This window comes from Corvus hawaiiensis, chromosome 3 (genome assembly GCF_020740725.1).
Source record: "Corvus hawaiiensis isolate bCorHaw1 chromosome 3, bCorHaw1.pri.cur, whole genome shotgun sequence".
NCBI classification, from domain to species: domain Eukaryota; kingdom Metazoa; phylum Chordata; class Aves; order Passeriformes; family Corvidae; genus Corvus; species Corvus hawaiiensis.
The window spans coordinates 86,204,500-86,221,001 of record NC_063215.1 but is presented as its reverse complement, the minus strand read 5'-3'; the positions used below and the strand labels follow the sequence as shown (position 1 = coordinate 86,221,001).

General features: G+C 52.7%; 1 protein-coding gene across 3 annotated transcripts in view; it reads right to left on the bottom strand.

The window, feature by feature from the left end:
• TMEM63B (transmembrane protein 63B) overlaps positions 1 to 16,502 on the bottom strand; it is a 47,460-nt gene continuing 30,958 nt past the window's right edge. For 2 of the 3 annotated variants that reach the window (XM_048295953.1, XM_048295952.1), the window contains exons 4-24: positions 15,410 to 15,448; positions 11,751 to 11,841; positions 10,930 to 10,967; positions 10,055 to 10,197; positions 9,733 to 9,784; positions 9,338 to 9,446; positions 8,728 to 8,798; positions 7,849 to 7,929; positions 7,616 to 7,739; positions 7,388 to 7,521; positions 7,105 to 7,242; positions 6,676 to 6,829; positions 6,303 to 6,409; positions 5,456 to 5,542; positions 3,949 to 4,014; positions 3,647 to 3,809; positions 3,382 to 3,487; positions 3,084 to 3,251; positions 2,828 to 2,943; positions 2,522 to 2,602; positions 1 to 1,485 (exon numbers count right to left, since the gene is read on the bottom strand). In XM_048295953.1, coding sequence (XP_048151910.1) covers positions 1,321 to 1,485; positions 2,522 to 2,602; positions 2,828 to 2,943; positions 3,084 to 3,251; positions 3,382 to 3,487; positions 3,647 to 3,809; positions 3,949 to 4,014; positions 5,456 to 5,542; positions 6,303 to 6,409; positions 6,676 to 6,829; positions 7,105 to 7,242; positions 7,388 to 7,521; positions 7,616 to 7,739; positions 7,849 to 7,929; positions 8,728 to 8,798; positions 9,338 to 9,446; positions 9,733 to 9,784; positions 10,055 to 10,197; positions 10,930 to 10,967; positions 11,751 to 11,841; positions 15,410 to 15,448 — 2,233 coding nt within the window. In that variant the 3' untranslated portion in view covers positions 1 to 1,320. The remainder of the gene's footprint in view (positions 1,486 to 2,521; positions 2,603 to 2,827; positions 2,944 to 3,083; positions 3,252 to 3,381; positions 3,488 to 3,646; positions 3,810 to 3,948; positions 4,015 to 5,455; positions 5,543 to 6,302; positions 6,410 to 6,675; positions 6,830 to 7,104; positions 7,243 to 7,387; positions 7,522 to 7,615; positions 7,740 to 7,848; positions 7,930 to 8,727; positions 8,799 to 9,337; positions 9,447 to 9,732; positions 9,785 to 10,054; positions 10,198 to 10,929; positions 10,968 to 11,750; positions 11,842 to 15,409; positions 15,449 to 16,502) is intronic. The other variant, XM_048295954.1, reaches the window with a different exon arrangement.

The window sequence follows — 16,502 nt, the reverse complement described above, 5'->3', positions numbered from 1 at the left end:
CCACCCATCCAGGTCCCTGCCTGCCTCTGGGACACAGCTATCAACAGGAGGGGGCAAGGGCAAGAGGTAGGAGAGGAACAACCCCCCTCTCAGGCTGGGTGATAGCAGGGGAGCCTACACCAGTCAGGGCAGGTGAACAAAGTCAGCATAGCCCCATGAGGCTTTTGTGCTCCTGAAGATGGTGGTCTTGGTTGGAGAGGGCTCCTAGGGGCTGCTCTCCCAGGGCTCCCTCTCTCTCTGACCACCTCAGCTGGGGGAAGACCCTGCAGTAGCTCAGGGAAGGAAGCCCATGGGGCCTCACTGCAACCAGGCAGTGCTCATCTTGCAGGGTGTTGAGGGCCTGTAGCCTGAGACCCTTTCTCCCCTCTCCCTAGCACCCAGGAGACCCCCACACAGCCCCCCACCCCCAAGCCTGACCCTGCTGTGCAGACACAGGGCAGCAAAAGGGGGGCTGCAGTACCACATGGGGGTCAGGTTGATTTGTTTGAAAGGGGAGTAAAATGTGCAAAGAAAAATGCCACTTTAAATGATGCTGCAAACCCCTGCCTGTGCCCCTGGGGGAGGAGGGAACAGGACCCTGGGGGAGAGGCTGCCTGTGCCTCCTCCTGCCCACATGAAATGCCCTCAGCACCCCTCACTCTGCGAGGGCCTGTCTAGCTCAGTGCCCCTTCCCCAGCATGATGCCACCCTTGACCACGAAGCCAGGCTGTCACCGTCACCACCCCTGGGCCTGGACCAGCTCCTGGGATGCTGCACCAACTGGATGCTGAAAGCGGTTGAGAAAGGGCACACGCAGGCACAGGGAGAAGGTGCAACAAAAACCAACCCCACCCTGGGTGGGGTTTCCAACAGACTGACCGAAGTTTTTCATTTATCATCTTCCTGTAAATCTAATAAATTATTAGTGTTTCTCACCAGGAGGACAGGGGATAAAGTTGCCTGCTCAGAAGACCCCAAATGTTCCCCTTATGCCCCTTCCCACAAAGCACCCTGCTCTCCTCCTCCCTGCAGGTCCAGGGCAGCACCACGGAGGTTACGGTCCCCCCTCCTCCCCAGCCTCTGGGGTTCTGGGGTCCAGGGATGCGTTGAAGAAGGTAGCTAGTAAAGAGCATGCCTGCCGAGCAGCCAGGCTGGCGCAGGGGTGGAGGGGCAGGGAGATGGAGAGCTTGCAGCAGGGCCCCTGCCCTCACTGAAGGCAGCGGCCCTGGGGGCGGGAGGGCGAGGGCAGTAGCCAGCACCCTCGGGTGCCTCTTCCCAGGTCTCCGTGCGCACAGCCTGCCCTGCTCCTGGGCCTCCTTCCCCTCCCGCCCTTCGAGGTCCCTACTGGTGGATCTCATTCTCTATCAGGCTGTCCTCACACGACTGGAAATCTGTGTCATTCATGCCATCTGCATTGATGAGCTCCTCATCCTGCGATCCCTGCTCCTCCGACTCTGTTGCTTCGCCCTCCGGCGAGGAGTCCTGCAGCACTTGGGCGATGTACTTCTGTCAGGGCCAGGCATGGGGCAGCCAAGGGGTGGGGAGAGAGCAGAAACACATGTGAGTCTAGGGAACTTCTCCAGGAAGAAGAGCACAACACACTAAGCACCATGCATGAGGCTGAGCGTGGGGATATGCTGGGAGGGCAAGGAAGGGTCCAGACCCCATGGAATGTACCAGGAGAGGGGTAGGAGTGGGGCTTGGCCCTGAAACACTCGATGTGTTTCAAACCCCAGCATTCTGCAACAGGGCGCCTGGGCTGGGAAAGAATGTGGCTTCTCAGGCTCTTTGGAGCCCACGTGAACTGCAGGACTGCAGTGCCTTTTTTCCTAGTAGATGTGTCCTCTAAGGCTATGCCTGCCTCTTACAGGGATTCTCCTTTTGGCAAAATGTTGCTGCCCTTGGGTGTCTGGAGACTAGGAAGGACTAGATTAGATGTGCACATCCCAGCCCTGCTCTCCTGAGGAAGCAGGAGGCTCTGCTTTACCCCATCTCTGCAGCCCTATGTAGACCCCCACTACAAAAACCGTGTGGAAGGAAGCAGTTGGAGTGAGCCAGTGAGCCAAGGTGAAGTTCACAAAACCAACTCTGTGGTCTCAGAATGTTGGAAAGGGGAGAGAAGAGTCCCGAAAGCACTTCCATGGCCTTCAAGTGTCCACAGAGACCCCTTTGTGTTGGTGCTACGACAAGCCTGGTGGGTGACAGCCTCTGCTGGCGTGCAAGCGTGCAAAGATGCAGAATGAGAAGGGAGACTGACCCGGCTGGATTCACTGTCCCAGCCGAAAGAGAGGTGGAAAGTAAATGCACAGCATCTGAGGAGCAGTGGGAAAGAGGTGTGTGTGTGGGGGTTACACTTCATCACCCAGAGCAGGTGAGTGGCACAGTGCCCAACAGTTGCCTCCCACCCTCACTGGGAGGATCCAGGTGCTGACTCAGAAAAATGAGAAGTGAGGAGTGAGGTACTCAGACAGGGAGTTACCTCCCCCTTTCCAAACTCAGGTAAGGAGTGTGCCAGGGCACAGAGATGGGGACAGTGACTCACAGCTGATTTGGGAGCCGGCAGATTGGTGGCAGGTCTCCCATTCTGCCTGTTGTCCATGGCATCCACTTCTGTGTGGTCAATCTGGAGAGAAAAGGAGAAATTGAGACTGCCACGGCAATACACTTGCTGTCCCACCTCAGGAGCAGCATACAGGCAGCAGGGACAGCCTTGGGACTATCCCTTCTGTGAAGCCAGGGTTGACAGGCTCTGCTGAACAGCAGGCTGGGACCCCCCAGAGCCCCTGCTGCTTTGTGGTTGAGCTGTGCTACCAAGGAGAAGGGTCCTGCACCCACCATTCCGCCTCACCTTGTAGTTGTGAGCGCTGAGGTATTTGAAGTGCCCAAAGCAGACGTGACACAGGCAGATCACAATGGTGATCACGAGGACCACAAAGGTGAACATGGAAGTGGGGGCCAGGAATCCTGGGGCAAAGGAAAACCAAAGTGGCGGTGTCAAAAGGACTGTGACCGTGCTCCATGGCTAGAGGCTGCCAGGATCAGAGCCTGGCCAGGGAAGTGGCTCAGTAGTAGGCTAAGGGCTGGCATCCCAGCCCAGTGCTCACCTGTACGCACGGTGGAGAAGAAGAGAAGCCAGAAGAGGCAGAGGATGGGGGCTGCCACTACCTGATTCACAGCCCCTGAATGGATCTTCTTGTCCAGCTTGGCAGGCAAGTAAGCATAATACAGGTTGTATCGGTCCACCAGGTGCTTAAGCAGCATGTACATGAGCCCTGGGAGAAGGGGAAGAAGATGAGTGGGGCATCAGCTGCTTTCCAAGGCTGAGAGGGAACATCTCCCCCACATCAGCCTTCTTGCCTCCCCTCCATCTCTGACACAGGGAGGAGGAGGGGTATCGCTTACCAAAAGGGACGATGATGGGGCAGGTGATGCTGTATGTCATGACTACAGTGAAGACACACATCATCCAGGCGTAAGCAGCCCCAAACTGGAACTCATAGGCCTGGTGCTGCAGGAGGGAATGGAGACCCATCAGCAGGAGGACCCTGACAGCTGAGTGGGCATGTGCAACACACCCAGCTCTACACACAGCACTGGGTGAGCCCCACTGCAGCACTCCCCTCCCTGGGTGCAGGCCACAACCCATCCCCTCAGTCCCGCTACATACTCGTTTGACGTTCCTCCGCTCGGCCGCCGAGCGGGCCAGGCAGAGGCGTATCATGTACATGAGCAAACCAGGGATGCGCAGCAGGTCCATGGCATTCCCGATGAAGGCAGAGGCGATGACGTAGTTGACGAAGAAAGCCCCATTGTCTGGCAGGAACACACACCTGGGAAGATGCAGCAAGAGCAGGATGCAAGAGGTGCTCCCTCCTTGCAGGGCAGCATTTGGGAGCCCCCAGTACCTTTTGATGCCAACAAGAACCACCTCCCACTGTAAACAAAGTCTTTCTGCTCAACTCCACTTACTCAAATCGCACAGCAGCCTCAGCAAGGAATTTTTTGTCAAACAACCAGCGGAAAAATACATCCAAGCTGTGGGGGAAGAAGGCAAGAAGAAAAGATGAACCATCAGAAGCAGCAACAGACAGAAATGCACATGGCAAATATGTAGAAGCTGCTCTAGAAGAATCCAAAGCTCTGACCATAGACTGTTTTGTTCCCTGTTTGAGTGTCACCAGCCATTATGTAAACTGGACACTGGAAAAAAATAGAACAAAACAGTGCAACACTCAAAAAGGGATGTAAAGCTTCCCACTCATGTGTGTTCTTATCCCTTTACCCTGATCCTATCAATATTTTTCCTCTCTCCTCTGTTTGGGCGCAACATCCATGTAAGGAACAGGTGACTGACTTTACAGAAGAAACTGGTTAGGTACGAGGTACCCTCCAACAAGACTTTTAAAAAATCTTTTAGGAGAAACAAATCCCATTTTCCTCAATTCTGATTTTTTGATATGAAACCATCCAATCCTCTGGAAGTGGTGGAGTACAGAGCTCCACAGGCAACAGCAGGGGGATTGACTCCTCAGAAGGAAGCACTTTATGGTCAAAATGCAAACCTTCTGAGAGCATTCACCTGCCCAAGATGCAAGTTTACATGCAACAAGGCTTTTTAAATCTGTGTTGCAAACACATAGCCAGTGGGATGAGGGACTATTGTTCTGCCACTATCAGAGGGTTTGTCTAGTCTCAGGAGCTGCCTGACAGCACCACTGAGGGGTTGTATCTCAAATACGGAATTTAGATGGGCTGTAGACAATAATATCCTAGAATGGCTTGGGTTGGAAGGGTCTTAAAGATCTTAAAGATCCCTGATCCCACAATGTGTAAAGAATGAACTAGCACAGTTAAGTATTCCCTGTCCCACAATCACTCCCTAGTTTTTTCTTCCTCACACAGTTCCCTTGGCCCCTGTTCAGCACTAGAGACCACACCAATGGCTGGCAGGTGATGCATCAGTGTTTCCCACAGGGCAATTCTATAAACTCTGCAGGAAGATTTGAGGCATACACCCAAACAGATGAGCACTGCTGTACCCACACTCTCCCACCCAGCTGAGCAGGGCAACCTACTCAAGTACTGGCTTAAAGGGGGAATTCACTAGTTTTGTGTAAAATTTGGATTGCACACTGAGCACAGAAGTGGAGAATGCCTCCTTCATCAGCAGACCTCGAGCAGACTTTTCACACGTACTCATCTACCAGGCCGACTTTTGCTGCATTATTTGTAACACCATGGCACATGTCAATGTGTCTGCAGATTGAGTCAATGAAGTCCTAGAGACCCAGTCACGTATGGTCTAGCCTGCTCTCCCTCAACCAAAATTAAAACACCGGTCTCCCAAGGAGACGGTGGCCAGGCCATCAGTGCAGTGAGGGAAGGATGTTGTATAAATAAGAGAACAATCAGGAGTGCACCTCAACCCTCCCTGTGCTCCACATCTCTACTTGCCTTCCTTTGCCACAACCCCTACCTGCTCAGGCCCAGCGACGGCAGCAGCAGGACCATGAAGATGAGGAAGGTGTAACACTTGTGCATGGTTGTCCTATTCTCTCCAGACCTGAGGGCAGAGAGGCTGTTAACCTTTCACTGTCACCCCACCAGCCACACAAGCTGTGCTCCCATGGCTTTTTCATCAGTAAGCACTTCCCAATACCTAACCTAAATCCCACCCTGTCTGTTACTAGTACATGAATACGTCCCCTCTCCCTCCAGCATATTTGAAATCTGTTATCGAGTCTCCTTCCCCCTTGTCTCACAGGCTCTGCAATCACCTTCCTTGACCTGCAATCCCAGGAGCTGGCGATGCCCTCCCCACCAGTCTCTGCAACATAGACCACAAAACAAAGTTTACATTGCATGTCCTGTGGAGAATGTGCCTCACAAGCAGCACACTTCTAGTTCTCTGGACTTCAAATGCTTTCCCTGTGGCCAGAAGCCAGAGCAGCTAGAACGATTTTCCCTTGGAACAGCTACATCTTACACATGGTACAGGCACACCACCCCTGCCTGCTCACCTGAGCCAGGACTTCCCTCACTACTAGCATTTCACATAGTGACCAGCCCTAACTCTTCCCAAGCTTTCTTCTTCTTGTAGACCTATGTGAAGCTCTGCTCAGACAACCATGCTGCACAACAGCAGCTAAAGACTGGCAGAACAGCTGTCCACAGCAGTCCCCAGGTGCCCGAGAGGTGCATGCTTGGAGTGGAAGACAGAGGTTCAAGCAGTAGGATCCAGCCCGTAGCTTTATGTCAGTGAGAAGTGTCTAGCAGCCAGTCAGCTCACTGAGAAGGTAAGAACAGGTGCTGGCTGTCCTTACCTGGTCCAGTGTGCTTCAAAGAAGGCAGAGTAGTATACAATGGTGGGCAGAAGAGCAGAGAAGCACCACAGCAGCAGGGTGGGGAAGAACTGGGTGATGATTGGGTTCTGCAATAAGGCAGAGAAGAAATCACGTTACATGGTGCAGCAGCTCTTGTGTCAGCAACAGGTACAGTTGCCTTTGCTGATGCCAAATCCCCAGCACTGCGACTGCCACCGCACCCTGTCCAGGTTCAGCACCTCCCTCATTGTCAGGCTGACCAGACCTGGGGATCAAGGACAACCTCTCTCCCTATCCCCAGCCTTGCAGGGGATGTTGTGCCTTGGGGTGGTTCCTGTGTTACCCACCCTGCACCTGTCTCCAAAGTCCTTACATTGAGGTACTCCACGGGCTTGGTGACATTGAACTTGTCCATAGTGGTGATGATGATAGCAGGGGTGGTGAGAAAGAAGAGGAGGATGAAGAGGACCACATTGATCACAAGGCAGCGGATCCACCATATAAAGCCCCGGATGGAGAGGTGTTCCCTGGGAGGGAGAAAGAGAGCATCAGGATGGCTGCACAGGGTAGAATACCAGGTGTAGGGCTTCACATGCACACCACAGCCCAGCCTGGTGAACAGCACTTGGGGTGCCAGCCCAAGGCTTTCCCCCTCCCAGTCAGATCAGACCTCTAGCTCAGCCAGGCTGGGCTTCAGCAAGAACAACTCACTCAGTTACCAGAGGAGCAGATGGAGAGGGAGAAAGGGAGGCTGCACCCCTTTCCCACTGGCAGGGCCACTGAGCCCTACAGAGCTGCTCACCAGTAGATGTTCTGTGGGTCAGGAGCATAACTGACAGTCCAGTTGGGGACATGGAGGGACTCACTGCAGGAGGAGGCTCTGGGCTCCCCACGGCACGCACAGCCCTGGCACTTACAAGCATTGAAATCTTTGAGGATTCTGGACAAGAGAAAGAGGGACATGCTGACACAAAAGGCTGGCAGGCACAAGCCAAGAGGATGCCTTAGTGCTGCCATTCTTCTGATTTAAGGCAAGGGCTGGGACAAATCACCTTCTTGGGGAGGACAGGACCATTTACACTCACATGGCTGTGATGGTCTCATTGTGGAAGGTGACAAAGGCCATCCCCAGAGGCTTTTCATTAACCTTCTCCTTCTCTCGCTTGTAGTCATCTTTGAGCTTCTCCTCCAGCTTGGTATAATACTCAATGGCCTCCACCTGAGCAGGAGGACAGAGGTCAGAGGAGAGATGATCTGGGGACCCAAGCCACAGGACACTCAACTGCTGCCCAACACCTCCAGCTCTTCCCTACCTCCTCACAGCCCCTGATGACACAGCAGCACAGGTGGCCACAGGGCTTGGGGTTGATCATGGATGGGGTGTTGTCCTTGCTCTGCAGGTTGGTGAAGTAGACTCGCCCACGCTCAGCTTTCTTCCTGAAACATGAGAGCGGAAAAGAAGGAAGAAAGGAAAGAAAGAGGGTGACTTGAGGGGGGCACCAGCAACATCAGCCCACTCTGCCTTTTCTCCCAAAATAGAGGTTACCTCTCTGCATCGAGGAACATCAGCCGGGCAACATCATAGCAGGGACGGGCCTCCAGGACAGTGCAGTTGGCATAGGCCTCCCTGTGGATGAGATGCATCAGTTCATCACAACTGGCACCAAAGGCTGAACCCCTCGAGCAAACTCCAAGTGTTTAGGACTTCTCTCTGGCCCTGAGAAGAGTGTCCTGGGCTGAGTACAGTGATGCATACCAAGAGTTTGCAGGGGAGCCTGCAGGCTCTGTCCCTTGTAGAGGACGCAAAATACAGGGCAAATGCTACATCCTTTAGGCTTTTGCACAAGAAGCCTTTCTGGACTTTTGCCCTCTAGCAGCAAGGAGCCTCTCTGACCCCACACTCCCTCTCTGTCTTCACAGACTTGTGGTCAGAAGGAGGCAGAAGAGTTCCCAAAGGGTACAAAGCATTTCTTTTCTACCTGTGGTGCTTCTAAACATGGTCCTGACAGTGAGATTCTGACAGAAGAGAAACTTAATTTTCTTGTTAAAGAGATATACTTTCTACAAGGACTGTGATCAGGGCAGCAGCACAACATCCCACAGTCACTGCTTGAGCACCTCCTGCCTGTATCTCATCTGCGAACTTAACTACATCTCAAGACATGCCCTGTCCGTTGCTTACCACACTGACCCCTATGGCTCTGCAAGAAATAGCTGGGCATATACCAAGGCACAAAACAAAGGATACTTCAAATTCAGATAAAAAGCATAAAAGTAACAGTGAGAGGCCCAAAATAAAGGTATTCACTGATTTTGCCTAGCTCTCTGCTCTCAATGCATTATTGCCATTCCAGGTAACACTAGTACTACCCTAATAAAAACACCCCTGTTGCAGAGCATTCTTTAGGGACACAGTGAGACTTACTCAAAATGCTTCTTGATCTTCTCTGGCTCAGCATATTTTGAGATCCCATTGATGAATAGAGTTCGCTTAACCTGGAAGGAAGAGAGAAAGGAGAGGACAGGCAGGTGTGGATGGTGTAAGAGACCAGAAGAGAGGTTGCAGCTTGCAGCAAGTCCCCCTCCCAAGACCTGCATCAGTGATGAAGAACGGTGGCCCCATCACTTCTAGCTACCAGGGCTCCCCCTCTCCTGTGCTTGCGCTAGGTGTTGTGATCCTGCACCCGGGTGTGCTGCAGATTGACAGGCTAGGGACTTACACTGCAGGTGCCTGAACAGAAACAGGGCTACCCTTTAGAAATGAAGAAGGCAAAAGCAGCTGGAACAATCCCTAAGGAAGAATGGGGTCCTTCCACATGTTTACCCAGTGCAGTCCTCTCCTGTTTCCCCACAAGCAGTCACAACTGCTGCTCTGAAGGTGATCTGCCTTTGGCCAGGCAGAATAAAAACAGCCAAAACACAACAGCCCAAAATTGCTGTGGAAATTGAGGTGCTCAGAATTTTCTCCAAGGCTACCTGACTTGACCACAGGGCATGGGAAAGTGTGCCTGGGAGAGTGGTCAGATCCTGCTCACCAAGTCATCCTCTTTGTAGCGCATCTTGGAAGTGTGCCGGCGCATGCTGTACACTGTCAGCAGCAGGTACAGGAAAGCAAAGGTGGTGTGCAGCCACAGCAGGTTGTTCCTGTCACAAGGGAGACCACAAAGGTCAATGCAAGGTTGCCACTACAAGTCTGTGTGAGGCTGGTCAGGCCCTGAAGGCACTGGGGCCATGAGTGTAATCAGCATAGCACACAGATGCCCTACAACCAAATTCCAGGAGCTCAGCCTGGAAATTGGAGCAGGGACAGTAGCTTCACAGCAAGGGCAGAAATACAACCTTCAAGGAGATGAGGCTCTGCAGCAAGTGAACATTTATAAAACACCCCTTGAGGGCCTCAATTATCCATCCCACCCCTGCCCACACATACCCAGACTTCAGGTTAGCGATAGTTGTCCTCCCAAAGCTGTAGGCATTGTTTTCTAGGGAGAAAGAGGCAGACACAAGCATGTTCAGTAATGCTGAGTGGGACAGAGCACCACTAGAGTGAGCTACAACAAGAGTATCACCTGCAGAATACCTAAAAACCCAAGCCACACAGGATGACCCTGTGGATGCACTACTCTCAAAGCGAGACAATAGTTAGGGTTTGTCTCTGTTAGTCCTGTCCTGCCCTCCACTGCTACCCAGTGGTCTGGTACATGGTGTTGAAAGCAGATACCCCAGCCCAGCCAAAGGCTCCTTGTTCTCACCTAGCAGGTCCCCTGAGAAGTTCACAGGTAACACGATGCCCACGGAAAGCACACCCACGACCACCAGCAGCCCAATGATGTGCCTCTGGAAGGACAGGTAGTGCACTGCATCACCCCCGCATTTGTCCCGGATCTCATCATCCCTGCCAGGGAGAGAAAGGCTGTCAGGCAATTTTCTACATTTCCTCAAGTGCTGGGAAAAAGTACAGGGTCACAGCTGCCCTCCTGATCTGAGCACACACAGTACCCCTGGTTCTGCCCTACAAAGCTGTAGCCAGACTCTGGGTTTGGGAGCCCAGCACTCAGCCTTGAAGCAGCCTGGGCACAAACCTGCCTGTGCAATGGTTACCCAGCCCTGCTCCCCCATGGCCCTGCCCTCTGTCACCCAGGAGAGGCAACAGAACACACCTTACACCCTTCAGGTGGGCCTTGCCTTCTCTGCTAAGATACAGGTGCTGATGCTATCCCACAGCATTCTGAATAGAAGTGCTTGGGAGACTACTTCTGTGCATCATTAAGCTGAGGGCATCTCCTTGCATTCTCCAGCCCCCTTCTCCTAGCCATTCCTCAGACAGCAGTGCCCCTAGCAAGAGTGCCAGGGAGATGAGTATATTTGCAGAGCAGTGGACAGTGTTTCTGAAATGGGACTGAGGTGGGGCAGCCATGGGCCTGGGTTCTCTCCTCTGTCACAGACTCACTGTGTGACCTTATTTTGACTTTAGGACTCCTCATGTAGTCCCATCTTTGCTCTTCAGAGAGGGGGCTGCAGCAAGGGCAGAGATTTCATGCAGCTGTACTGTACCAGGCATCCCAACAACCCTGCACTGCCCCTCCTTCCTCATGTGGGACCCCTATGCAGGTCCTGGGACACTTACTTTATCCTGAAGATGGCTGTCAGCCAGGAGCAGAAGCCCTGTGCAAAAAGAAAACAGGACGGTTTCACATCACTCCGTGTTCCTTTATCCCAGCTCCTTCCTTCAAAGGTTCCAGGGACCAGGCTGGTGTCTTTGCACCTCCACATACTTGGCTCAGGGGAAAGGCAGACCACAAGCACGCAGATGTGCAGAGCCACAGATGGGCCAAGGTAAAGGAAGTGACAGTGCTACTCCATGGAGCACAACACAGGTTGGACTCTGCTGTGTGGCTGTCCCCTACCAACTGGCAGCTCAAGCTTCCAGGCAACTCATGGGCTCCTGGCTAATATGGAAGCTTTCCAAAGCCTAGGTAGACCCAGAAAATTCAGCATGCAGGTACTTCAGCCATCATGCTGGACAAGAGAAGCTCTGTAGGGACTGGGAAGGTAGGCTGGGCCAAGGCAGTGCTCCTCAAAGGACACCTAGGGGAGCTTCACCCTCCATCCATCACACCCATTATCCTCCCCTTCAGCGAGGAAAAAACCATTAGAGGTAGACCACAGTGTGAGGAAGAGCTGGCACATAAGTATTGTTTGTAACGCTGAGATTATAGGCTGGACAGATGTCTGTTAAGCCATAGTGATGTAGAGCCTATTTATTTAAGCACATGTCTAAGAGCTGCATAGCTCCTTGAGCTCTACTACTGCACTCACACACTGCAAGATGTGGGACTTAAGGGCTGGGAACAGGCCAAAGTGTTTCTTGCGAAGAGCCCTTGGTTCAGCCAAGCTGTGGGTTCCTGGCCCCTCAAAGGCAAAGCGTTTGACTCTTTGGCTACTCACGTTGTCCCTCTGGTCGAAGTCCACAGAGCTGGAGACGGAGGTGAGGCGCTCGTAGCGGTCATGGTTGTCAGAATGCAGGGCGGAGGCTACGCTAAAATGACAAGTGGGAGGTGAGGGAGAAAGTTAGAAGATGCGAAGAGGCAGCCTGGCCAGGAACCAAGAGCACCCAGGAGACAAGAGGTTAATTCAGGTCAGTTTGCACCAGGTGAGATGGAGAGAGGTAAGATCAGAGGTAGCAGTAAAGAGAGAACCCTCCTCAGATGGCATGCTGAGCCTGGCAAAACCCATGGGCTTAGACCATGGATGCTACTCGTTCGGCACCTTCTGAAAGGCACCCATACTATGTGGCAGTCCCTGCAAGGAGAGGCTGGCAGAGGCTGCCACAGAGGAGAGGTGAGGTCTGTTTAGCACAGGATTTAGACAGCAGAAAGGAAGCAAGAGCTGGAGGCTGTCACAGTTCCTCTGGCTCTGACATGGCTGGAGAGGCACTGGGAGCAGCTCCTGTCCTGGAGGACCTCACTCATCTTCAGGAAGAGGAAGAAAGGAGTCTGGTAGGCTGCATCCTGCTACACCAGTCCTCCCCACCCTTAGTGCTTCAGTGCAGGAAGAAGAATGCAGCTGCCTGGAGCCAGGCTTAGTGCAACCTGCTTCCCAGCCTCAGCTGAGCCTCCAGCCTAGAAATCCCTTGAGCAGGAGCAGGGCAGACAGCTAGAAGTGAATGCTCCATGCTAAAGAACAGGAAAGCAAAAGGGGTGAATATCACAGACCACTTTACTCCAGCCAGAGGCAAGGACCTAGATGAAGAACCTGCAGCAGAAGCATCCAAGGCTGACAATAGCCCCCACTACAAATAGAGGCAGAGGGCAGCTGGAAAAGGAGGCAAGAAAATGGTCCAGAGACCTAAATTAAATAGCACTTGCAAGATGACAACAGCAGGCTGGGATCGCGGAGGTGCAAGAGAAATACGACTGATCTGAAGGCTAGAAACAAAGGGAAAAAACCAAATGAAAATATGGTCTCCCTGTAGGCACCACAGGCTCAAGGAGGGAAAGATGGGCAAGAACACAGAGAAACAGCTGCTGAGAGACAAGTGCTAGAGAGGAGGTAGATGACACTGTGGGAAGGAGAACAAGCAGACATCCTCATGAACATTCTGAAAGGAAGTGGATGAGACACATGGCCTCTCTCAGAGCAGAGTAGTACCTGCTGAGTCCTCAGTTCCTAGCACAAAGTAAGAGAGACAGGGGAAAGGAGATTAGCTGAAGGTCAGGGGACTACAGCAGGGCAGATTAGACAGTGGTGTGCAGCCCAACACTCTGCTCTGCTGAAGGGACAGAGACAGCTTGGACCCAGCTCTCAGACCTTCAGCTCTTTATAACCACAGAGGCCTTGCAGCTGGGGACAGGGAGAGAGGGTGAATTTCTGCTGAGGAGAAATTTCTGCCCTGAGGAGAGCCCAACATGATGACACCATGAGCTTTTGGCTTCTTGGTACTGAAAAAGTAGAGGGCAAAACAGAAGCAGCATTGGAGGGCACAGCTGAGAGGAGTGTCATGTTATGAGATGACCAGGATAACTCAGCTCTGTGCAGGGGGATGCAATGACAATAATCAGGATGACCTGAAGTGTTGAGAAGACAGAGGATGTAAAACCTCGCCAAAGATGGAAAGCTGAAGAGAGAGCTCCAACAGCACCTTCAAACTGGATGGAGACTTTTTAAAGCAAAGCATTGACAGTGCAAGTAGGTGAAAGCAAGAGTGCCCCAAATCACAAGATTAAGGTGGGACCCTGCATGATGCAGGTTTGGTGGAGGCCCTGCCAGGGAAGGAGAAGGATGAGGTCCGAGGCACAGCTAGCCTCAGACCAAGGGAATCACAGGCTCCAAGAGGGCAGGCCAGGCATGCTGTGGAAGGGACTTGCTGTGGTGGGAAGCTGGAGGTGGCTGCATGGGTGGCAATGCCCACAGGGCTCTGTGATCACTTCCCTCATACAGGTGCAAGTGGGTTGCTATGACCTCCCAGTGCAGACTGAGCTGCCAATAGAGACTTGATGGCTACTGCAAGCTCTGACAAGTAGCAGGACAAGGGCACTTGCTAGTTCTCACAGAAAGGGAACACATCAGAGGAAGATGCCCTCTCCCACAAAGAACAATGTTGTACATTCAGGGGCTGGGAGCACCAGGTTTCATATACATGTTCCTAACCCGCTACCTGTCACTGCACCCCCCAGGAAAGAATAGCTGGGATGGGAATGTGCCATTAGCCTTGAAGGAACACAGACGGAATGAGACTTCCTCACTGAGTTCCACAGGTTTTTGGAGGCTTCTGGCTGCTAACACTGTCACAGGACATGCAGTAGCTTTGGGGGTGGTATTTGTGGTGTGTGTGGAGCAGATAGCTCCAGCATGCTCAAATGAAAAACAGGAGCAGGAAGAAGTGGCCCCTTGGAGAGAGATTAGCACTTGTGAGGATAAATGAAGTGGCTCCCCTAAAAGATCCTCAGAGCATGATGGCTCTACTACCTTTGCCTCACTCCCCTCCACAGGATGTTAGCAGTGAAAAGTTGCCACACACACCTGAAGCAGGGCCAACCGCTAGTGAAGCACTCAAGCACGAGCAAGAGGTCCCCTCTGTGCCATGTACCACAGCTACCATTGGTTCTGTTTTCACAACTTCAACTGCTCTGCTCCTGAGGGCAAGGATCAGCTGCAAAAACAGGCACATTCTTGTACCCCCACAAGGCAGTAGCAGGCCCCTGCTTTGCAAGTGGTAAGGCTTTGCAAGTGGGAAAAGGAGGCTGCAGCTTGCTGCCCTGGCCTCAGACACAAATCAGTGTGGCTGGAACAACCATGGCAGGCTGTGCACTGCCAGCTGATCGACCCCTCTGCAGCATATACCACCCAAACAGTCGGCAAGGCATGGGCGATGGTCTTTTCTCACGCAAAAAAGAGGCAAGAAGGAGGTAAGAACAGGGAGGACAGTCCATGGCAGGTCTTAATCAGCAACACCAGGCCAAGGTGACGAAGGACGCTTTCAGCAGCACTGGGGCAAAAGGGGAAGAGAGAAAATTAAAGGTGCTGCCTTCCTGGGTGTGGGTTTAGGTGACAAGGGACAAAGGCCAACAGTTAACCTGGTCCCAGCAGCCTCATGGGGTAAAAAGGAAAGACAGAGTAGTCTTGCCAGATCTTCTTTGTGCACCTGCCTACCCTTGCAAGTGGCGAGGGAATGGCTCTTGTTGCAACCTGGCACAAGAAGGACCAGGGAAAATAGCTTCCCCTGCACCTGGGTGACCTGAGCATACTGTGGGCTCAGGCAACCAGGTTTGTTTACTTTCATCATAAGGCAGGATAGCTGGACACAAGCAGATAGTGCAGGGCATGTGGTATAACACCCTCTGCCCAGGTCAGGACTGAGAGTTCCCTGGCACTGCTGCTCTCAAGAAGAATTTAAGGGCTACTAGGGGAAGACCAGGGTGAATTCAGCTGTGGTAATGAATGACACAAAGGGGAGGGAAAGAAGAACACAAATCCACCGGGAGACACAAATTCATGCCCAACTCCCAGCCATTTACATTAGTTCAGAAGCAAGACAGCTGCAAGAGAAAATGAGAGAGAGGTTGTGAGCAAGAGAGAAGAAATGAGACCCTGAAAAAACAACATACTATTCCCGCTCCTCTCTTTCCGTCTCCCAGCGTCGGCGCCTGGGGGCACAGAAACAGAAAGGGACAGGTTACAACGACGGGAGTAGGTGCTGAGTTCTCCTCTTTTGCAGGGAACTACGCATCCAACGTGGCTCCCCGTCATCCTGAAGAAGAGAAACCTGCCAATGGTCAGGCTGGAGAAGACCTTCCTTCCAGAGCCCAGCAATGCCTCAAATCACAGCAATCTGGAATACCCACTGGTCCAGGGGCAGAGTGCTTTGCTGCCACAAGGGAAGCTGGCTTCACTGGGAATGTGACCGGGCTCCATACCATGGACATTGCAGGGAGCTCCTGAGTGACGGGGTCAGGTAGGAGACACTATTGGAACTGTCTGGCTGCTATCTGAGCTCCCCTTCCAAGGGGAGTATCTACTCCCCACCCAGGGAACAAACACACATGCATCCCTCTCCCCTCAAAACTCTCATCCTACCCCATGGATGAGCCAAGCAGCATGGGCTCCTCCCTGCAACTACAGTCCTGTTGATCCACAGCTCGATCCAAAGCCATGCTGTCCCTCTCCCTGTGCCTACCAGCTCTCCCTCTCCAAACAACTGGCACCCCTCTGCCTTTCTGCCTACAGCCACTGCTCACACTCCCTTGCACCCAAGGTGCTCAAGCATTGCCTCCAAGAAAGTTCAGCCCTCTCTCCCCCCTGGAGGCCAGAGCTGTGGCTTCCTACCAGCATCTGGATCCAGACTGCTTAACCCTGCTGCCCTCTCCCCATTGGGGTCTCCTATGATTACTCCTTTCTTGTTTTTTCCCTTCTACTATCTCTGTACAGTTGATTTCCCCAGACAGAACAGGAAAATACTGGCGGAGGAACCACAGGGACACAGCTGCTTATCTAACCCTATCCAGGACCACTTATTTAAACCAGAATTCCTAGTTTGGTGCTGGAAGAAAACAACTCTTTCCACTGTTGTGCAGGGAGTGCTCCCTCTGCTGTGGAGCTGCCATCCCCAACAGGCCCTGGCTTTTGCTGACAGACACTGTAGCCCACAAATGCATTGGGCAGGAAGGATCGACACCCAGACCAATTCATCAGCACTTGGGA